At 40.3% G+C, this 24,656-nt stretch overlaps 1 protein-coding gene across 2 annotated transcripts in view; it reads right to left on the bottom strand.

Moving 5' to 3' along the window:
- Nucleotides 1-24,656, bottom strand: part of fbxw4 (F-box and WD repeat domain containing 4) — a 72,923-nt gene that overhangs the window by 36,737 nt on the left and 11,530 nt on the right. For both annotated transcript variants that reach the window (XM_053436327.1, XM_053436328.1), the window contains exon 6: nt 870-935. In XM_053436327.1, coding sequence (XP_053292302.1) covers nt 870-935 — 66 coding nt within the window. The remainder of the gene's footprint in view (nt 1-869; nt 936-24,656) is intronic.

Genomic DNA, 24,656 nt, shown 5'->3' with positions numbered 1-24,656 from the left:
ACATACTGCAGAGATTTTGGCTTTGGGGGCTCACTAAAATGGATCAAAACCATACATTACATTGAGAAGTGTAAATTAATATTCAGACTCTGGTCATTCATTTCTCTGGTAATTAGTGACACATATGAAAACAACATTTTATGACCTTCATGTTTTTCTATTAAGCGTTAACCTCACATCTCCCTGCACTTTGCCAAATACTACCCTTGGTGCAGGGATATTTTCAACACCCTCCCCATGAACGGTTACAAGCTGTTTTAAAGGGTAAAGATGAGCTGTTTATGAATGTTTGGTCAACTTCCCTTGATTATTTACCTACCGTCTTAAAAAATGTACTTCTGTGGGCGTAACTCCTTTCTGAGTGGAAGACACCTCCCATAGCTCCAGTTATGGGTCACATAACAAGATGTCATAAACCTGACATTTCTGAGGAACCTCCTTAAGAATAAATTCAAGAAAATAATAGATATTAAGAAGTAAGTGGATGAAGCCCGATGCCATGAAGAACCGTGGCTGACTATGGAGTCTACCTGCTTGTTATAGAAATGACTGGGATTTAACGTAACATTTTTATGTCCCTTCCAAATCATCATCAGCCATCTCATGTAATGAGCAACTTTTACTCCTGTCATATGGATTAGTATTTAATTACTGATGATCCTGTATTAGTAAAGATAATATTACATTTATAACATGTAGGTTTTGAACAAAACTCGCTTTAATATAATTTATAGATAACCCAAATCATGGCTGTCTTTGACGTGCAGTGGCAGAAGGGTAACATATCATCTGTCATACAGCAAGCAATATTTTGTTTAGTCATTTTGTTACAATGTACAACAATGCTGTTGCATGTCAGGACAGCTTACCGTTCAACATCCCATATACGAAGAGGGGACAGGTTCTGGCAGCATGAAGTTCCTGTTATGAAGGAGCTATAACAGAGAGAGAGAGCGGGGAACATTTAACAAGTTGAATTCAAATTGTCTGATGATAAATAAATTACTTAGACTGGTGTAAAAGAGCACCGCATTGAGCTGTCTCATATTTTTTGAGAACGGTGAACTGAACAGATCAATTTATAACTGCTTAACATGAACCTGAGCGTTGTTCACTTCTCGTGTGACTTAACAGCCTTCAATTTGAAGATTTAATTAATTTAATAAACACAACTTTAACAGTAACTATCCTCCATGAAAACATGCAGTTCTAGCTGGTAATCCATTACACAACATCTGCACATTATTTGACCTAATAAAGTGAAGGGGAGCAAAGTTAAAGAGGTTTAAATAGGGACCGTCAATAAACTGAGAGAAGAAGAACAACAACAGCAGGTGGCAGTACACACCTTGGAGTTGTTTTAAAGGAACGCAGACATTGGATAAGGAGCTTTTCTTATAAAGAAGAGTTGTTGCTGATATTTGGAGCAGACCTTATCACTGTTGGGTTAGAAGGTGAGTTTGTGATCAATTATTGGTGTAGATCTACTCACAATAACCGACTCAGGTGTATCAAGTTCTATAGATGTGAACATACTGGAAATGGTTAAAGAGGAAAAAACTAAAATGTGTATCCTCTGTTAAGTAGTTAACAGACCGCTGTCCTACTTTTCTAAGGTGCCATAATCAGTGCAGAATGAGTTAAAATGTCACTACTCAACTACGTAAATTGCTAATGAGCGAGATTTGGTAAAACCTGGGTGTAGATGTAAAATATTAGTATCACAAGCTGTTTCATGGGGTAGGCAAACCTAATACCAAGTATCTATTTTGGAATGAGCAGAGGAGATGAGAAGCGTGACAGATGTGATAACAAAAGACAGTTACTGGAGAGGTGAATAAGAGGAGAGAGCCAGAATGGACACCTTGTTGTCACAGTTTGGAGCACAATGTCTAATCTCTTATATTACTTTTATTCTGAAATATTGATTGATCTTAAGATTTCTGTGTTGGTCTAAGCCCATTATTTTTCAAGATGCTAACAGTTACTCTGTTAGGAACAATCTTCTCATGGCCTCAGACAATGGACTTCTCAACTCACCATCGATCTCTAGATTTTGTTAGAGACTGGTAAATGCATTAGAAATTAGAGGAGTCATACTAGTTTAGTTTGTTCACGTTAACTTACTGTGAAAGAAAGAAACCGACCTACATTCAAAACATTTCTTCAATACACTGCAATTGTCCTCCGGGGACAAATAAAGTTGTTTTGAATTGACTTGAATATGCTCACTGGAAAAAGGGTGGAGATTCATATTCTTTTCTATAAAGATTAATAAAAAGACAGTAGATCAGAGGCCCTCTGGGACTGTAGCTTCTTAATTTCTTGAAAAATGTTTATCATGACAATCATTGAAGAGTTGTTGATCAAACAAAGATTGCTGTCACATAGCAGCACTCAATGAAGCCTTTCCCTGCCTCCATCCACCACACATTGTTTCCCAGTAGAAGAGAAGAGAAGAAAACTACAACACGTGTGATCCTTTGATTGGAGTGGCAGATTAGAATTAGCAGCCTAGGTATGCACAATGAATGCCGCGCATGTGGAGAGGTGTGGGCGTGGTGAAAGAAGACGGGAGGAGCACTGGGAGAAGGCTAATGGGGTTTGTTTAGCTGTTAGAAACTATGCAGAGTGTGGGGTGGTGACCAAGGGTGCTGGTGGTAGGGGGGCTACTGTTGGGCCAGGCCTGAGTCTCAGGGCTTACTGCCCTCCTACAGGGTTGATGGACAGGGGGAGGGCCTGCCTTTTACAGAGAGGTAGTTATAGATAAAACCCATTGGCTGCAGTACTGCAGATTGAGACACAGATAGAGATTAATGTCTGTGTAATCATGAAGTGGGTGGAGAAGCGAAAATGTTCCCTTCAAAACAAATAAATATCATAACATAAGACTAAAACACTTTTTGATAATGTCCAATACTGTGCCTGATATTCAAAGATTTTAAAAAATATTACCACAATACACTGATTTCCGTCTTCTCTCCACATTATCTGCACTAAAAGCCATATGTGTTGGGAGGCTCTGGGGTTTTACATGACACCTCTGAAGCCACCTAATTTACTATAACTCCAAGTACACACGGACCTTCCACACTGATATTCAATTATTAAGATGAGCCCATAAGCCCCATGTATTAACAAGCTGCAATGAGTGGTCTTAGACCACAGCTGAATCAGCGAAAGTTTTATTTCAAACAAGCTCTGTGGAACTGAAATTACAAAGGACAGTTTGTTACCAAACCATTACCTGTTATCATTTCTGCTCTGATACACCAAAGCACAGAAAGGGGAAAAATAAACACCATGCGTCTGTATACCTGCGGCTAAATCATACTGTGCAAAGGTACAAGAAAGTTCTTAAGATAATTTCTGGGACTGGCTGGTTGTTTAATCAAACCAGAGATCACATTAATTACTACAGTTAACTCCCTGTCTCTAAACCAAGGAAGGGAGGCAAGCTAATAGTTCCAGGTGTGGCAGAGTATAGATTCAGATCCCTGTCAGAATCTGACATGCGTCCATACCTTTAATTAGCTTCTTAAAGAAGACATCAATTTTGCTTACTTCTTGAAACACTTTCTTCCGTGTGAAAACTGTAACACTATCCTTGGACATAACTGAACTTCATGAGAGTTTAAAAAGCAACAATATCTTGACTAACCCTTTAAGATTTAAGTACTGTAAATTATGGTTAAATGAATTATGAAACCTCACCACAAAGTTCCAAAACAACAAAGAGAATTAATTTTCTTTGTCACAGGTCCATTCTACTCACTAGTTATTACCAAATTTGAGTGTGTGTAGTCTTTCCTTTTGAAACGGGAAACATAAAAAGTTCAGTATGTGGAATTTAGTGGTGAATTTGCATGTTGCAACTGAATACCCCTCACCTCACACTCCCCTTCCAAACATGCTACCTGTGGTATCCTTCAGTTGTCATAAAAACTCAAAAGCAGGCAAGACGATAATGCTGTGACAAACAATCTTGTGAGTAATTGGAGATCGATCATGACGACACCCTGTTGCTAGGGTAATGCAACAAAAAAAATTAAAAAAACAAATAAAACACAACCGGTAATCTTCCTGGATTACAATGCAAACAATGGATAATTTAGAACAGTTTGCCGACAAGTATTTCGATAGAATACGCATCATGAGTCCACCACAGGAACGACCATGCCGAGATTGGTCCACTGAAACTGATGACGACGGGAGCACAACTATTGAGGTGAGTGTACTCAAATCCATAAACAATAAACTGTCAATCCTGGAAATACTACACACAGACATAACATAACTTAAAGCAAGTCTAGAATAAACACAGTGACAAATGAAAACCCTACAGGTGGAAAACAAGGAGCTCAAACTCACCATCAACACACTCTCCGTCAAAATGAAACAATATCAAACCAAAACCAAATAATGAAAGTAACCATACTGGAACGTCAGAACTGCAGCATGCCTGACAATCTCATCTTCTCCAGAATATCAGAACAACCTCAAGATAACCCAGAACAAGCAATACAATTTTTTTTACACTCAGCAGTGAAACTGACACACAACACCATCAATAATAACATCACCACTTGGATTTAAAACACATGACAAAATGCCTCTAACCTAAATAATCCAACTCAATTCTTTCTTGCAACATCTTTCTCTTCTCTCTCGCTCTGTTTACCTACCTACGCACGTGATTAAAATTGTTGGTACTCAAAATTGTTGGTACCCAACAATTTTACCCAACAATTTCAGTGACCATTGTGGGTTTTTCTTTCTTTAATGGAAGGGTACCAACAATTTCATCCTTGTGTGTAAATCTCCCTCTTTCTCTCTGTCTCTCTCTAAGTCTACATATACCTATCTATCTACCTTTTTATTTGGTTGTCTGTCTGTCTGAGTCTGCCCATTTATCAGTCTGTCTGCTTTTGTCTGCCTGTCCGTTTGTTTGTCTGTCTACTTGTAAACACTACTTCTTCATATATGTCTATGGTCATGGGTGGGATAAACGAGTGGCTATACGCATTACATGTTTGTATGAGAATGCATATATGAGTGTATATATATGGATATACGTGAGTGTGTATTGGTGTGTGAATGGATGTGTGCATGTATGCATATCTTATATAAACAGTTAACAAAACTCGTCTACCAATGGAATTACAAATATGTATGTGCTAAAGTATGTAGGACATCCATATTTGTTACGGAAAAAGTAACATTTGTATGTAACTAAGATGTACTCAAATGTTTGGGTGTTCGTGTATCTGTGTGCATGGGTGTGTATATGAGCATGTATGTGTGTATGTATATGATTGTATGTAAGGAAACAAATAACATTAACCCCTTACCCTCAACTGGAATATTTGTGTATATGTGTAATTATACCCGAGTGTAAAAGAAAACCCACCCTCTAGGTATCTGTGTTTTAGTGTGTTTGAGTGTGTGTGTGTGCGGGTGTGTGTCTGTGGGGGGGGGGGGGGGGGGGGGTGCGTGCGTGCATGTCTATTAGGGCTGCAGATTGGGATTACCTTCATTGTGGATGGATATGTTAATCATTTTGATCATTCTTTTTCGTTAGTAATTGATTGATCCCATAAAATGGTAGAGAATGATAGAATATGCTAAAACCAGCGAACCTTTTTTATTTATTTTATTATTAAATATTAGTTTCTACTTCCTCTTCTTTCTTCTTAACTAATTGACTGATTAATGTGGCCCTAATCTGTGTATGTGTTTGTGTGTGTGTGAGAGAGAGAGAAGGAATAAGTGTATATTGAAATATGTTATTTAGATTTATTATTTAGTGTGTCTGTGTACACCAGATGTCTATAAGTATATTTGATAGTCAAGGATAGATTGAAGGAACAACACCGGAAAGCTAAATCTGAACTTCCAGTTTACACCCAGTTAGTCTCTGATTAATATACCACTGTGACCTCTTTGTGCACAATGTCCTTGTGTGTTTTAGTGTTAGTCTGTCTTTGTTTATCTTCACTACCTCTCTAATTAGCATCGCAGGTGTCTACAAACTTGTTATCTGTACCTACTGTGAAACATGGAGGAGGCTCGGTTAGGTTCTGGGGCTGCTTTGCTGAATCTGGCACAGGGTGTCATGAATCTGTGCAGGGTACAATGCAATCTCAAGACTATCGAGGAATTCTTGAGCTAAATGGGCTGCCCAGTGTCAGAAAGCTTGGTCTCAGTCACAGGTCATGGGTCCTCCAACAGGATAATGACCCAAAAAATACACCTAAAAACACCCAATAAGGAACTAAAAGCAAAAAATTGGACTATTCTGAAGTGGCCTTCTATGAGCCCTGATCTAAATCCTATTGAACATCTGTGGAAGGAGCTGAAACATGCAGTCTGGAGAAGAAATCCTTCAAACCTGAGACAGCTGGAGCGGTTTGCTCACGAGGAGTGGGCCAGAAGAGTTACAGAAATCGCTGATTGCAGTGATTGCCTCAGAAGGTTGTGCAACAAAATATTAAGTAAAGGTACCATCATTTTTGACCAGGCCATTTTCATTGGTTTGTTTTTTTAAATGATTCTGTTGAACCACAATTCATAAGCAATGTCTGATTTTCATTAGTTAATTTTAAGTAAATTTGTATTTATTATTACTTTTGTCAGTTTCAAGTTATTTCAGTGACTATTGTGGGTTTTTCTTTCTTTAACGGAAGGGTACCAACAATTTTGTCCACGTGTGTATATGTAATTTCCGACAACTGTGATGAGGTTTGTGACTTTTCTAGCATGTCTAGCATCCCAAAAATGTGATCAATTTGAAAAACTAAACATCAACCTTCGGCACATTGCCACAACATTCAACAAAAACGTACAAGAATAATTGCCTATCATCAACATTGTCTAAAGCATCTTCTGACCAAATTTTAGCTGGATGTAGTCAGCCTGCTAGGAGGAGTACATCACAGTATAAAATATTTCATTTATTGGTGCCAGTAGGGGGAGTGTTGATATTACTGAATGTTGACATATATATAGATATATTCACATCAGGACTGTCAGCTCGTAACATTTTCATTGTCTCATCTTATTTTTGGCATGCACTAATTCTCATGTCATTTCAGAATTCAGCCACTCCCCTCTGCTCTGCATTACCTGGTTCCACAGATCCCATTACCTGCCCCACCCCTAGACTCACCTGCTTTCCATCAGTCATTAGTCACCCAGTATAAATACCGGCTCATTTCCTCTGTTCTCTGCAAGATTGTCTAGTGTGTTTTGCTCTTAGCGTTCCAGTGTTATCCTTCGATTCATTGTTCGGCCTGATCTCTGCTCTAACCTGCCTTCTGGACCCTGGATTCCCTTTTGCCTGCTCCCTGTCTGATTTGTTTGCTACCTGACTGTCTGCCTGGCTTTTTACCCACGGATCGTTCCAATAAAACCAGAACTCTTCTTATTCCCTAAACCTGCTCGGTTGTCGTGCTTTTAGGACGCAATGTAGATATGTGTACGCCAGGACGCAATGCGAAGCAACTGCTTATTTCCCAGCACAACATCTAAGTTTGATGCCACACCAAGTGCAAACCCTCTGACAAAAACTCACAATGAGTTCAACTTTTTTATTTTCAAGGTGTCTGGTTTGCAAATTTGAGGGCTACGGTCAGTGGCCAGAGGCATTATGTTCAATAATTTTCTCAAAAATGCCTTGATGGAATTTCCTCAAATTTGGTACAAAAAAAAGGTACTCAAGGATTAACTGATTCGATTTTGGTGGCGCCAACAGCGGCTAACTTACACAGCAGCAAACTTTGACTGTCTGTCCCAACTTCATTAATGAGCTCACTTGGTCCTGGGCGCTCAAGGCCCCATTCGCTTGCCATTAACTCAGTTTTGTTACCTGGAGGATATGGAGCCAGCTGGGCTGGCTAACATTCATGCTATGACTGAACCAATGGAACTTCCATCACGCTGGGTTCACACTGGACACGAAGCGCCCCAAAGCGCAGCGCAGAATAAATCTCACGCTGTTCACACCAGACGCGCATTTCTCCACACCGGTCAGGCACGATTCTGCTTACTCCGCTGTTTGATGTATGCTCCGTTCAATGTAGGGGCTCGGGGGTAAATGATGATGGTCTTCATGGTTTTCTGGCCTGATCCGCGTCCAGTGTGAACCCGGCTTGAGAGGAAGAAATTGATAACCAAAGGCTAACACTTAACAAATTGCCAGGGCAGCATCTACAAGTTTATGTACATGTAAATGGAGTATATATAAAGCATTATGTCACTAGAGATACATTATGCCAAAGTTTCATAGCCGATGTGTTATATATTGCGAATCTTCCAAATTGTTCCATATTTACAGAATATTTGGTCCTTTTTCGCCTGCCAGGTCCTAAATTGGCCTGCCTTAGAAGAGGGTGTCTTGTGATTAAAAGGGAGAAACACCTGTTCACTCTTAGGTACACAACTGAAAATATGAACCTAACATCCACTGGTGGCTGTTTATATCTGCCTCTACATCTACTGATGATTGAAAACTTAACTAGTAAAGAAGCCCACCAAACATACAAGGGATATTCACCATCTTATCTTATGTTCTAAAAAAGGGAATTATGTCAAGTATTTATCAATAATTACACTATACAAACACAAAAAGAATGAATTAATTTATTTATGTGAGCCCAGGAATAATTACACATAAATAGATAAAAGGGAACAGCCCGTATCCACAACCAGTGGATACAGTTCAGTTTAGCCATTCACCCATTCATACACACATTCATCCATTAGATTTATGCACAGCAATTTCTATATCCCACATGACCCACACACTACCAGAACAGCCATCAGGAGTAATTTGGGGATCAGTATTTGCCCAAGGACACTTTGGAATAGGAGTAACTGGGATCAAACCACTTCCTGAGACACTGCTGCCCTCAGACTCCAGAGACCCCCCACCCCCACACAAAAAAGGGCTGTTAATTTGTTGCGCATGACCCTAGGCTTTGTGCTCGACGTGAATCTAGTTTGAAAAAGTGCTTTTATCTGCCTTCTAAATATGTCTGAGCTCAAAAGGTTGTGATACTTTTATATTCAACAGTGAGGGAGACAATAGCATGTCTGGTAGTACAATAGCAAGGTTGGTAGTGCTGATCCCTGAGACACAATCTCTTTAACTACAAGCCTCTCATCCCTATGCATAGGCACACAAATCGGGAGGTGGAGGCAGAATGAAATTATTTGTAGGGTTTATATTGACATAGAGTAGAAACAGCTTATAGTGATCACTTTTGTCCTGTACCAAGATCATCCCTATAAGCGGATGAATACTATAAACGGATTGCGTAGCTTCTGTATGATAGTCCCGGAAGTTAAGGAAAAGGCAACATTGCGCTCTCTTTCTCTCACTCTCTCTCTCTCTTCTCAGACACACACAACGACAACTGACATCTCTGACCTGCTGCACTTTAAACGTGGATTTGTTTGAAATGACACCACATAGTCATTGATACTTTACTCAATGAGTAAAATCATTCTTCCTAGCTGGGCATTCATCCACCTGACCAAATCGCTCTTTTCTTCTCTCCTACTGACACAATCATACAAACACACAAACACTGTTATTGGACACATGTATAAACTCAAAGTGGGTTAAAACTTGCTTGGTTTGGCTCAATTCGGTTGGCAGTGAGCAGCTTGAATGATAACCACATAGCAGTAAATTACTGACAGAGGTGGTTAAAATAATGTTAGGGTCCAAATGTGTTTTTTAATCACCAGAAGCCTTGTTTATATAATCTGATAAAACTGTGAACACGCACCACTGACAAAATGTTCACTTTATAAATCACAGTCCACCTGGAAACGATCGTATTTGGATCTGCCACCAGGTCCGCCCTCTACACGCTCACATTCAACCATTAATGAATATGCAAAGCAACTAAGGAACATTAAGTTATCCTGCTGACCAATGGGTTTCCATGATTAATCATGACAGAGTAATCCACATCAAAGGTTGATTACTATATCCTTGATCAATGTATCCGGTTTCCACTGTATATTAAGAGATATGGTTATGCAATATGATCACTCTGAAGAGTGTAGGTTGTGGTTCTGTTAAAATATACTGCCCTTATTCGTCACAGTCAGTTAAACTTCAGGGATATAAATCTATATAACTAGGAAGCACAAGTGATTGGGAATCAATTTCATCTGATGAAAGTGACAACAGGTGCAATGAGAGGCAAAAGCAAGATAAACCCCAAAAAAGGAATGGTTTTGCACAGACAACGCTCTCTCCGTATCCTTCCTGACTGTTATTTTTATCTATACGTGCAGTCACAAGAAGGTTTGCTGTGTCTCCCAGCACAGTCTGAAGAGCATGGATGAGATATCAGGAGACTGGCTGTTACATGAGGATAACTGGACAGGGCAGAAGAAGGGGATCAACCCAGCAGCAGGACCGTTATCTGCTTCTTTGTACAAGGAGGAACAGGAGGAGCACTGCCAGAGCCATTAAAAATAACCGTGGTGGGCATGTTTACAGATTATATGAGGAGCTCAGTGATCCAGGTCTGGGACAAGATCCCCCAGGACACCATCTGCACACTAATCACGAGCATGCCCAGACGTTGTCTGTAATTCATACAGGCACACGGCGGCAAAACACTATGGAGTCACATTATGAGTTGCAGTGATGACATTTATGGAAGTTGGATCTGCCTGCCTGTGATCAATTTGTTAGCTTGATTCTTGGTATGGTGTTGAATCCAGCCCTAAAATGGGTTGATGATTTTGGTTTCCTTTGTCCCTTGTTCTGTCATTTTGTTCTCAGCAAATTATACAATGTACATCAGTATAGATTTTCAACTTGAAAAATGTGTTCATCCAGATCTGATATGTGATTTAGGTGATCCCTTAAGTTTTTTGAGCAGTTTAAATTGAATTAATTACAAAGGTGTTTCTGTCATTTAGCAGCTACATTTCCTTCCAAGAGACTATGCTAAATTGTAGCCTAGTTTTATGAATTGAAAGTCAGCTATTTGTATTTAATATTTGTTTTTAATTAATATGAATGTAATTTCAATATAAAAAACGGCTCTTTAATTTTAATAATTTTTTTTCCCCTTGAAAATGTCAATCCTGTTTGTAATATTCTTATATTAATTTCTGCGTACGTATTTCTACAATTCTACAAATTATTCCAGGTTCATACATGGTCAATTTGACCTTTAACTTTGACCACTGGAATGTATTCACTTTATCTTTGAGTCCAAGTGACAACTGATCAAAAGTTGAAGAAGTTCCCTTGCAGTGAGGGAGCAGCAAGCCAATTGGCAGATGCAGAGCAGAGTGGTCTGGCTGGGGTGTAAGGTTTAACATTGTCCTGGATGTGGAATTGGCCTGATCCGTTCGCAGCATGGTACGCAAATAATATTGTCTTGAAGTGGTTGCGGGCAGCCTCTGGTAACCAGTGAAGGTAGTGGAGGAGCAGTGTGGTGTGAGTGAAATAGAAAACTGCTGTGGCCAACTGGGAAGGGGATAATTAATAACAAACTTTCTGCACAGATTTGCTCCACTACTGCAGGATACTGGAATCGGCATCTATTGACCTGCATTAATTCTCATTCTCACAGACAAGGCTAAGAATTGTATTGATCTACTGAGCCTGGTCAGCTGTCTGGACACTGAAATGTTGGTCAGTGGCCCTCTACCACCAGTCAGAGGAGGAGCTGAGAAATTCCAAAATTGTTGGCACTGAACACATGGCTTTCAACTGCATGTATTGTCAATTTATTTACAACCTTTTCTGGGATCATAGACATCTTTTCAAGGCCGATGGACTTTCCCTCAACAAGGAAGGAATAAACACCTTTCACCGAATTCTTTACCTGGATCACCAATCTGTTCTCTCTGCCAAGAACAAGAGACAAGATGAGTCAAATCAGGAAAAAGTCAACACAAAACAGCATATACCCTTAAGGAAAGCCACCTCACGCCCCACCAAATATGTGCTTTAATCATGGGAGACATCAGAGCAAAGAAGAAACGGGTGCTACGCACCCCTACCAGCAACCCCCTATGGGGATTTACACTCTTTACCCTCGCAAACCCCACTCAGATCACCCTCATCTCTAGGGACCCTTTTCCCCTCCTGCCCACTCCTAGAAAACTATGAGCACATGAAAAAGCTGTTTGATGCTGGGACCCATTTTATCCCCGCCCTACTTTTCCCCTAATTCCCCCACCACCCCTTTCTCTGCTTTTAGCACTCATTCTTTGTCACACACAATCAGTCCCCCTTTGAAGCTGTTGACTGTCAATCTGTGATATTTTTACTTGATTGTTTATGATTACAATCAAACAGTTGTTAAAATATTTTTGGGGCTTTTTGAGGCCTTTATTTGATAGGAGTTGATGTGAAAGGGGGACAGAGAAAGAATAGGGGGTGAAACGCAGTAAATGGCTGCAAGTTGGAATCGAACCTGGGCACCTGCAGAAGGTTTGTTATGGGGCGCACTTAATTAAATTTAAATAATTAAATATCTAAATAATCTTATTCCATTAATTATATTATGATATATATAGATCAAAATGAATGGGTACATAAAGATTTGTTAAAGATCTTGGTCATGCTAAGGCCATAAGGAGATGACAATTTCACTTGACCTGAGTTTCTAGGTGGAAATCCTCTGTTTAAACAAGAAATTAAGTTAAAAGAAAATATTTTTGCAAAACAAAGACCATTTGAAACAATGCAAAAGAGAAATGAACCAATCCACACAAATTTGGTGACATTTTGGTTTGAGTTGGTCAAAGAAGTCCGCTGTAATAAGTTTCCATTTACACTTAAATACAGCGATTTGACTTGGATTTAAAAGGTCAAATTTGGCTCAACTAAATATACATATTAAGAAATATAAATTATCTATCAATGTCCCTGCAGTACCAAATCAGACCTGCAGCTTTAATAAAATCAACATATAAAAATAAATAGTTATATGTTAGAATTATTTCCACTATTAGGGTTTTTAGATTATCTTTGGGTTTTGGACGGTTAATCTGGAGTAAACAACACACTGTACATTATGTATCTGCAAGCAGATCTTAGGACATGTTTAAGTGTTTACTAATGTACAGTATTTGTTAACAATTACAATAACTCTGTCTGTGAAAAGCCTTTATTATCAAGATGTTCAAGTAAGTCTGTGAAAAGGCTCCAGTTTGTCCCAAATGAGTGCTGACAGGAACAAGAAGGAGAGTTCATATTACTCCTGTCTATAAAATTTAAGATCCCGCTCCGCATACAAAGCCCTTAACAATCAAGCCTCTTCATATATTAAAGAGCTCATAACACTGTATTGTCCAAATAGATAACCTCTGCTACCACCTTTCTGCTATCTTATGATACATACAATGCATCACAATTTAAAAAAGAACGAAGTCTTAAAATGTCATGCTTTTTATAACGACAGTCAAAAGCAAAAAAAAAAACATTTTACTTTGAAAAACAGAAAAGAGCACAGATACATAACGTTTGATTAACTGATCATCAAAATTGTTGATGATGATTACTCATCAATAATTTCTCAATTAAATTCTCAAAGATATAATGAACTTGTACATATGTAAATAATTAAATATGTAATACTAGATCAAATTTATACCAGAAAGTGGAACAGATCTAACTGTAATAAAGTATAAAAACTTGTCATATGTATATTATGGAATTGGCTGTACATGTAAAGATAATGGAAGAAAATCATTCATTCCTTCCATGTGTTATGCAACAAGCGTGTCTGGTTAACCTGAGCTCTGAGAGCACCTGTAAGAGGCCAATATCAATCAATCAATCAAATTTGATTTGTATAGCCCATATTCACAAATCACATTTTGTCTCATAGGGCTTTAACATGGTGAGACGTCTTTAACCCTCAACAAGAGTAAGGAAAACCAATAAAAACCCTTTTAACAGGGTTAAAAGAACGTAGAAACCTCAGAGAGAGCCACATGTGAGGGATCCCTCTCCCAGGACGGACAGAAGTGCAATAGATGTCAAGTGTATATGCTTTGTGTGTGTGTGTGTGTGTGTAAATGGCAAATGTTTTTGTATTTATATAGCGCTTTTCTAGTCTTGATGACCACTCAAAGCGCTTTACTGTACAATTTTACATTCACCCATTCACACACACACATTCATACAGTGCATCTATTCGCAGCACTTTGTTATTCTATGGGGGGCCATACAGGGTTCAGCATCTTGCCCAAGGACACTTCGGCATGCAGATGGGTCAGACTGGGGATCGAACTGCCAACCTTCAGTTTGGAGGACGACCACTCTACCCCTCAGCCACAGCCGCCGTGTGCGTGTGTGTGTGCGTGTGTGTGTGTGTGTGTGTGTGTGCGTGTAATGAGGGGTTCAGAGGGAGCTGTGATTATTCTTGCCTCCTGCAGTGCGGGTCCTCTGGCTATTTGGGCTCCAAGCGCCCTGTATTTAGCGTGTGGGAACGCACATTCTGCCCCCTTATCGCTGCATTGTTGCAGCCTTGCTCCTTTCTTCTCTTTTTTTGACTAATTGAATTCTTGACTCCTGAACCACAGGGAAGGCTTGAGAGAGACCAAGGAGAAAGACATGAATTTGGGGGGGTTTTAGTGGTTGACTGGGGCAGGGCAGCGGGGGTGAAATTGAAGTGTTTGAGCTTGGGTGGTGGTGGCTGTGATGGTAAAGGTGCAGTCATTGAGGCCCAGCTCTGGCTGGGTAGCTGCTGTGGCGTTACCAGATACTTTCATACTAGAGGTCAAAGGTCATTCTCCCCCGGCAGTGGTGAGAAAGTGGCAAATTGGGGATGGTTTATCCAACAATCATGTTCTCCTTTTGTAAACTTTCAAAAGCGCCTTTTTGCTCCAGCAACATCTTTGTAGTTGTGCTTGAGTAATTCTAGACCAAACAATTCTAACCCCCTCCCTGTTCTCACCTATCTTCAGTAGTAGTTTCTCCCTTCACTGGCTTCGGCCCCCCTCCATTTTCTGTACTAGTGGGCAGAGTAGCATATCCCTGACCAAGCCCCACCCATATTCCATGTAAAGATACCCACAGACTAAGGCAAGAAATAAGCACAGGTCAATAAATTGCCTGCTCACAACTTTTGGGCTCTTGTTCCCATTTCTTCTTTTTGCATTTTGAAACTCTACTTAGAACCTTCCTAAGATTCAACAGTGCAAAATGCAAATTCATGAAATTTTTTAACTGGTCTTAAGATTTTGATCAGGAGTGTATATAAAACCTTATAAGCTGTGTTATCAACTATGTTTTGCGGCTCCAGACAAATGTTATTTGGGGAGGAGGGGGCAAAATGGCTCTTTTGATAGTAAAGGTTGTCTACCCCTAGCCTGGATGCCAGACGAACTTAGCCCCGCCCACAACATTTGAGGTCGGGAAGTTCGGACTGGAGTCGCTCCGTTGGGGAGAAATTATGCCCGGTTCGAAATCGACCGGACCAATCAGATTGTCAGGGCGGGCTTTATACGATGATTGACAGATGATCAACGGTAACGTAATCAACTACGTCATCAAAGAGCGCTTGGGTTGACTTTGTTTTCCACAAATATGCCTGCCGCTTGAGAGCTGAGATGTGTAGATGCTGCCATTGAGTCGGTTTTAGGAGACATCGACAGCGCATTAATTTTGAAAGAGGAACAGAGAAGGCATTTGTAGATCGAAAAGATGTTTTTGCCGTCCTTCCTACGGGATTCGGAAAAAGTTTAATCTATCAGCTGGCCCCGATGGTCGCGAAGAAGATGGGACACGGGAATATCGCGTTCCAACCGTGTTATTAAGTTCATACAGGACCGACAAATGCGATACGATTTGTTTGATGTGTTGTGGAGCTGTAATCCTAAACGGAGAACTTGTTCGTACGTGCATTCACCTTTACTGTAACTGACTGCTACACCTGCCACTTTATGCATACTGTTTTATTCTGTTATTTTGTGTTGGGCTTATTTTGTTTTACACGTAGCGACTCCCCTCGCATAAATACCTGCAGTTTAAGGAGCGGACCATGTTAATGGACGCACCAGATCCCTCGCTTGCGGACCAGTGCAATAAGACACCTGCCGTACAGCGCCGGCACAAGAATAGGAGCAGGAACAACGACCGGACGACGGCTGTGCGGCATTTCTCAAAAACTATAGTTTAACTACCCTCGCCAGCGGAACAAGGTAAGGAAGATGGTCCCATTTACTTTGCTGCAGGTAGCGCGGAATGGGAGTCGCTCTCAAGTTAACGCATCAGACTTGTCTCTTGGTGATTTGTTTGTTTATTGTATATTAACGTTTGTGTTTGGTTTTATGGATTAAAATATCGTATACTTAATGTCATTCCAGTTTTATGGTGTATTTACGGCTACGATGAAGTGAACAATAAAGGGCCGTGTGCCATCATTAGAGAAACTCTGCGTCATGTTCGGGGGGGGGGGGGGGGGCTGTTACATGAACTGTTTCTCTAAAAAAAATGTACAACCCCGGCAAAAATCATTTTTATTGATCTTTGTCTACTTCTTCCAGCGTGCGTGCAGTTGAGTTTTGTTGACAACAACTATGCATCGCTTTACATACGTCACATACTACGTTGCTCTGATTGGTTGTAGGTCTATCCAATTGAGCGAAGAGGAATTTTATTTCCTGGTTCGGTTGAAACACACCCCATAATCACAGCCCATTGGAGCGGTATCAGACTCACATTCTGACTAGAATTGTGAGTATGACAACGTCAGGCTAGAGTACCCCTGGTCTAGGCATTAAATTGTGACTATTGAGGGTACACCCAATATCGAGTATGAAAGGTAGTCAGTAAGAGAAGGTGACACTTTTCTTCAGAGACAAGATCTTGATCCGCATACCTAAGGGATAATGAGGATGAGGATTGAACCTCTCAGAGGCTGGCTATAGAGTTCCCAAATGCTTAATTATGTTGTACCTCAACATTAGGCCTTTCTAGCGGAAGGTTTTAAACACAGCAATATTATTAAGGGTTTGAATACTTGTGAAATGGCTATATTAACTAAATATTCTGTTACTCATGAATGCTACATCAAACATTTTCTTCGTTAATTTCGTGTATCACTCAACTGATACACCCAAACCCCAATCTAGATCTTTGAAAAAACTTCCATTGGTAAATCCTTCAAATCTTTGGGAGGTTTAAAATTTCCAATTGCAACTGTAAGTAAGCAAGTATAAGTAAGTAAGTTACTGACTAAATGTATGTAACTGACTAAATGTAATCATTTCATCTTCCATTCTCTCATGTGTACAACATCTTAATGTAATACAAGAGAATAGCTAAAACCTTATAGCTGACTGTGGAATGAAATAAAAATAATAATAACCAATATTATTATTATTATTAATATTACATTCAATCTTATGGAATCTTATATCACTTAATCCAATGACACTGTGAGAGTGACATATGACCATATGAAAGGCATAAAAAGTAGGCAAAAACATGCTTGCCACGTGGAAAATAGGAATAAAGGATAACATGTTCTGCAAATCACCAGAAAACAGCTATATTGGCATGCCTTTGAGTTCAAATGTTCAACTTTAAAAATGTATTAGTCAACAACTGAAATACAGCTAAATTAATGTGAAAATGAAATCACCTGGGCTGCTTCTAATACCTTTACTGCAACATCTATAAAAAAATAACTATCATGAAAACATTCAAGGAAAATATAGCCGCAAGCGGCAATGAGAGAGTTCAAAATACAGAAGCAGCTCATTTGGCAATAATACAGGTGAAGACATAAACACAGATAAAACAGAGGTTATAATACTTGGCCCTAAACCCCTTAGAGATACATTATCGAATGATATAGCTGCGCTAGACAACATTGCCCTTGCTTCCAATGAAACAGTCAGGAACTTGGGAGTGATCATTGATCCTGATTTGTCCTTTAATTCACACTTTATATAAATGTCTCAAAAATCAGATATGTCCTTTAGCAAAAAGATCGACGCCTTTGTTACATCCAGACTGGATTATTGTAATTCATTCATATCAGGGTCCAGCAGTAAGTCGTTAAAGACTCTGCCGCTTGTCAAAAATGCCACAGGACGTTTCCTGACGAGAACCAAGGAAAGAGAACACATTTCTCCAGTATTAGCATTGCTACACTGGCCTCCGGTTACATCTAAAATAGAATTTAAAATTCTCCTCCTCACCTTCAAGGCCCTTAATAATATGGTGCCATTTTACCTTAAAGGGGACATATTATGCCCATTTTACCACAAGTTGATATGGTTCCTTGGGGTGTTAATGAAATGTCTGTAACATACTTTGGTCAAAATACCACAAGGATAATTTAAAATAGCACCCTTTTTACCCTGTCTAAAACAGTCCTCCTCACAGTGACCTGTTTTTAGTGCCTGTTCCTTTAAATGCTGATGAGCCAGCTTCCCCCTCCCCACTGCTACATGAGTGAAGGTCCATCTGTAAAGTAAAATGCTATCTGACTCAGATCTGCAGCGGAACACGGAGGTTTTTAAAGAAATGGAATATCCAGGCTCTTCCCCCGTGGGCCCGCGGGAGGGTCAGGTCAGGGGCCGCGGATCGAACGCTCCCCCAACGGCACGGCCCCAGACGTTGGTCTGTGATCATCCTGTCCGTCCTAAGCTCCGTGGCCTGTGTGTCCGCTGTCGGTTGCCTTCATCTACCCGATACTGAAAGGTAATGCGTGTCAGGAAGGCGCGTGGTTGTGATTTGAAACCTTTAATAACTAACTTTGAGGACGTTTTTCTTGGCTATAGGGTCCCCAAACAGATCTGTGCAGCGGACCACAGCCCATCTTGAGTGCTTCATTTGCTTCATGCTGCTAGCTGTTTATTCCAGGTGTATCCGAGGTTTGCAAAAACTAAGTGAAGTGCTATGGCAAATATCTTATCTATAATGAGTGTAGGGGGGGCGGGGGGGATGAGATGGGGGGGGGGGGGGGGGGGGGGTATGAAAGAGAGACAATGAAACTCATTCGCAGTCACTCAAGCATGACGTTTCTGACTTAGAGGAACCATAACAAATCGTGGAAGTTGTTTTTTCCAGAGTTTTCGGGTCAGTAGACATGCCAGATACCCAAATTAACATGTAGAAGCACTAAAAAAGTGTAATTTTCATAATATGTCCCCTTCAAAGAGCTGTTAGTACCTGATCAACCCACTAGAGCACTCCGCTCCCAGAATTCAGGCTTACTTGTCATCCCTAAAGTCTCTAAAAGTAGAGTAGGAGCCAGAGCGTTCAGCCATCAAGCCCCTCTCCTGTGGAATAATCTCTCACTTTCAGTTTCTGGAAGCAGACACCAACTGTAATTTTAAGAGTAGGCTTAAAACCTTCCTTTTTGATAAAGCTTATAGTTAGAGCTGATCCAGGCTTATCTTAGACCTGCTCTTAGTTGTGCTGCAATAGGTCTTGAAATTCGGGGGACACATGACAAACGGAGCTTCTCCTTCCTCTTCCCAAATCAATATCACATCAAAGTAATTCATAGCTCAGCAATACATGTTACTGACTTGAACCCTTCCCCGGAGTCCCTTTGCCTTAGTGTCCACAGATCCAGGACCGCAGCTGTAGCCACAACATGGATTATGATCTGTGGATCGCATATTAGAGATCGTACTGGTGGAGCCAGTTTGGCATATTCTGTATCGTGCTGGCTGATCTTAATAATAATGGCCAATCCTTTATCGTGTTGGCATCTGATAAAGGTGGTGGACCACGACAGAGGTGGCAGCTGATGATGGATCCTAATTGGTGGCAGTGGACAATGACTGTGGACTATAGTGGCTTCCGATCTTGATCGTGGATCATAATCTTGCTGGCTGCTGACCATAGACTATGATTGCAGCAGGACTGCTTGATATATAGTACACTTGACATATAGTGCACTTCTGTCAGGCCTGTGAGAGGGATCCCTCACATGTGGCTCTCTCTGAGGTTTCAATGTTCTTTTAACCCTGTTAAAAGAATTTTAGTAGTTTTTCCTTACTCCTGTTGAGGGTTAAGGACAGAGGATGTCACACCATGTTAAAGCCCTATGAGACAAATTGTGATTTGTGAATATGGGACAATACAATTTGATTGAAAAGCAGGCTTCACATTGTTGAGCAAAGCCATTTCAGTTGGTTTGAGCCTAAGTGAGATGAGTCACTCGTCGCATCATTTCAATGCAAGGAGCAGTGCAATAATTACGCCCTTAGAGGTTCCACCATTCGTCCACGCTTCATGGTGTTTGTACGAAACTTGGTGAGCATGTTCAGGTTTAACGTTTGCATTGATACCAAATTTGGTGAAATCCTGTCCAGTGGTTAGTACTTAAATTTTTTGGGGTATGTTTAGCACCCATATGAGCGAAACTCAAAATGCTTTTAAAGAACTTATTCCCCTACATAATATGAACATATCTACCTGCTATTATGATAATTGGTAAGATGTGGACAATGTTTGTGTGTGTGTCAGTGTGAGAAGGAGAGCTAGTGAAAAGGGAAGTGTAGAGCCAGGAGAGGCTGACTGAATCAATGCACATAGATTTACAGTGAAATTTAGAAAAACATTTGAGTCAGAATTCATATTGCGGCAATTCATTTTTATTTATTTAATTTGTATTATATCAGGCAGTAGCATTGATAGAACAATCTCATTTTCAAGGAAACATTCAAAACAACAACAAAAAAGCCCCACAATCAATGAAAATTAAAAACAGCTCCATAAACAGGATCTCCAATAATAGAAATTAATAAAAAAACATTTACAAGAATCTCTGAATACACAGTATCACTGTTGACGGTGGACTGCACAATACATGTAGCTGTGTACTTTCAGCAACAACAGAGTTCTCTCTGTGAGGTAAAGGAGACCTAAAGATTGTAGGTTATGGAGTAGGATCTTATGATCAACTATTGGAAATTCCTTAGAGATATCAATGAGGAGGGCAGTACAGAATTGTTTTTTCCAAGAAGGAGACAATATTATCAGTTACTGAAACCACACTGTTATAGCTGTAGCAAATTCAAGTCAATAAAAGTGTGTAGTTTTCAATTTATGATTGATGTAGTTTTGCTCAGAAAGGTAGTTTAGATACTGGGTGGTGGAAGTCAGAGACATCGTTTTTTTTCTCATCACTTTCCCATGAATGTAGAGTTACGCCTGGTTTGATAAAAATGTGTGCTAAATTGGGACACTTTGACAAAGGATAAATCAGTTGAGATTATCTGCACTTTTGGAGTTTAAGGGGTAAAAAGCGTTGCAGTAACTGGGGGACCGATTCTTCAAATAAAAAATAAATGAAATGTCCCCATATTGCTCCTGTCATCCAGGTGTCTGTAAGCCACGACATTCAATTTCAACTCCAAACATGTTGTTACCGGAAGCAGTGATGCTAGTGGAAGTAGTGATGCTACAACGCACCCCGAGCGTACCTTTGGGCGAGAGCTTGTGAGCTCGTGTTTGCAAATGTGAACGTGGCTCCAGAGGAGGATATCATAGGCCTTTTAGCCTTATGGACGATTGGATGACACAACAGGAGCAGTATTTATTATAAATTGAGTAATATAATTATATCAAATTTTTTACGTTTGAAGAATTGGTCCCCCATTACTTTAACGCTGTTTACCCTTGAAACTCCAAAAGTGATTTGTGGACTCAAACACTTCACACACTCCTCCATCGGCGCTGTGGTGAGCAGATAATGAGTGAATTATCATTTCAATTTTCGGTGAACTATCCATTTAATGATATAAGTTAATAATTTAGCCTTCCTAATCATGCTAGTATAGATTTTTTCTTTGGTAATTTGTGAGAGCTGTAAGAGAAGCAGTGCAGGTTAAATTCACTCGTTAATTCATGCAGTGATCTGGGGCCTCATTTATAAGTGCGCGTCGGATTCATACAAAAAGTGAGCATGTGCACAAAAGCCAAAAATGGCATACCTGAAGGCTCTGTTCCCTTTATAAATCACACTATACCTGGAATTGTGCGTACAAAAATCTGCCTTATATTCCGCCCTCGACAAGCTCACATCTAACCCTAACCCTAACCCTCAACCATGAATGGTCTATGCAAAGAAACTTTTAATTTAATAGGATAATATTAAATTATCCTGCAAACCAATGGGTTCTATGGTGAATCATGGCATCAAGCGATGAGAAGAATAAGGACAACACCAACAACCATCTGTCACCGTCTTTTAGGTGTCTGAGTGAGGCAAAAGAATAAAAGAAGATGTGAGTGATAACACGTTGCTGCTTCTGTTAATGCAGTGAGTCAGAGTGAGTATGACAGAGGGGACAGTGCTTGAAATAAAAAAAGTGGTCAAATTTAAAAGGTGGAGGCAATAAAAAATGGTTTTTCATTGTCAGAATCTGATGGGACTTCTTGTACCGTCTATACTTATATTAATCATCCAAAACTGCAGGATTATTGAATTCCCAGGCTTTTCCAATCTTTCCAATATAACAGAATCAATTATTTCCAAAAGGAGCTTTGACAAAAACGGTAAAAACTATTTACTATAAATCCTATCACACACAGACCTGTTGGCTATTTTCCAGAGTGGTGAGTCATTCAAATTTGAATCATTATCAATTGTATTACAGTATGCAGAAGTTTGTATCTTCTATACTTTTCCTCTTTACTTTTTAAACATTTAATATTGGATTTGAATCATTGCTGTAAGCTTTGCCTTTGCTAAACAATTGCAATATATAGATAAATTGAAAGATAAGTTGTGGACATTGAATTATGCTCAGTATGATCGTAAATGTATTTCTTTGGTGATTTTAAACAACTTACTGATTCTTAAAGGGGACATATTATGCCCATTTTACCAAAGTTTAAATGGTTCCTTGGGGTCTTAATGAAATGTCTGTAACATATTTTGGTCAAAATTCCACAAGGATAATTTAAAACAGCACCTTTTTACCCTGTCCAAAAAAACCCTCCTCAGATTGACCTGTTTGGGGTGCCCCGCCCCCCTCACCCCCGGTGAGCCTGGCTGCGAGAGCCCCAGCTCCCCAGCGCAGTGGGAGCTTGAGCTGGCGCAGCAACAGTATCCTTCCACACTGTTGAGTCAACGTTTAGAGGTGTCCCGGGGGTCCCTTGTTTACGCTAGCCGGGCTCCCCTAGGGAGCTAGGGGAGCGTTAGCTCGCGAGCTAACCGGGCCGGTGGAGACTCTGACCCTTTAAATGGAGAGCTGGAAAGTAACTCCTGTATAGGGTTACACTGGGATCTAACACCATTTATCCAGATGTGGAGTTGGCGTAGGTGATTGAATTTTACTTTACCAAAACAGGGGGCAGGGAGGGGCAGCACAATGCAACTGGACCAGTGCGGCAGCAGCGGTCAAGCCAGGCAAGCACAAACTCCTTAAGGAGTAGCAGGCAGCATGAGCTGGGGAGAGGGCTCAGGCATTTTTGAAGGAAAACACTGAGAGTTCTGAACAGAGTTTTGGTGTTATTGTTTTAACACTTGGTTGGTTCATTATGAAACTGTAGCGGGTTAAAGGACTTTCGGTGAGTAGGCGGTCTTTCAGTGTGGCTCAGAGTACATCTGTGTTTACACTGCTATTAGAATGTGTCCACATGTGTTCCACTTGTGCATATGCTTTGAGCTATCACATCTCAAATGTGTCCTCAATGCACATTTGTATTGACACCTGACTTGGAGCTGAGACAGTTGTTAATACTAGGTCTGAATGGGGTCAGTCACTTAAAAATTTTGTTAATACTCTCACAGCGTGTGCACCACATTTAGTAAATGTATTTCTACCTGGCTTTGAGCCTCAGTTTTCGGTATTTGTCACATTCACTATTGGACAGACTAAAAATAAATAATAGAATTTTGCATCTTGGTCCTCCGATTCGCTCGTGCCGAGCAAAAACATAGACAGACCCAGAAACGATCGCTGTAGATCGCGAGCCGTCCGCGCGGCTTCCCGGCGCTTCTCAGTACTTTGCTACCGGTGTAACAGGCCATAGCATACCCGACTATACCCGGGGTTAAAGGGGCCTAGGCTAGATTATACCCCTCAGGCCAGATTATACCCCCTTGATATCAATAGTGTTGAGGCAGCAACTATATATTTGTTGCAGTTCGATGTTTCCTGAAGGGGACCGATCATATCAATCCTGACTAAGCTCCATACTTTTCCAGGAACTGGTATACTGTTGAGTGGTAGAGCCTCCTTGCTGATTTTGGGATTCATGACAAAATATTTTTGACAAGAGCTGACATGTTGGTGAATGATGTTCTTCACTCCCCTCCAGTAATAACGGTCTGAGATTTTGGCTAAAATGGCCACCAGAAATTGGGTTGTCATGACAGGCCTTCAGGATATTTGGCAGTTGGTTTTAAGTGAGAACCCCCTTTTCCCAATGGTAAAGAATCCCTCCTTCTGCTCGATATGGCTTCGCTGTTTGTTTGAACTGGGACTTGGCATTTTCACGTTTCTCTGGAGGTAGATGTTGATCCAATGGGGATACTTTTGTTGTGTTGCAGTGTAAAATCTCAAAATCTGTCCATGCAGTTGGTCTTCCATGGTTGTCAAAATTGTTAAACTAAAGAGTTTGGTGTTAGAGGAAGCAGCTATCCCACCTTACCTCAGCAAACTCTACTCCTCTGCTTGCATTAAGC

This window comes from Pleuronectes platessa, chromosome 12 (assembly GCF_947347685.1).
Source record: "Pleuronectes platessa chromosome 12, fPlePla1.1, whole genome shotgun sequence".
NCBI classification, from domain to species: domain Eukaryota; kingdom Metazoa; phylum Chordata; class Actinopteri; order Pleuronectiformes; family Pleuronectidae; genus Pleuronectes; species Pleuronectes platessa.
This window is presented reverse-complemented; position numbering and strand designations above follow the sequence as displayed.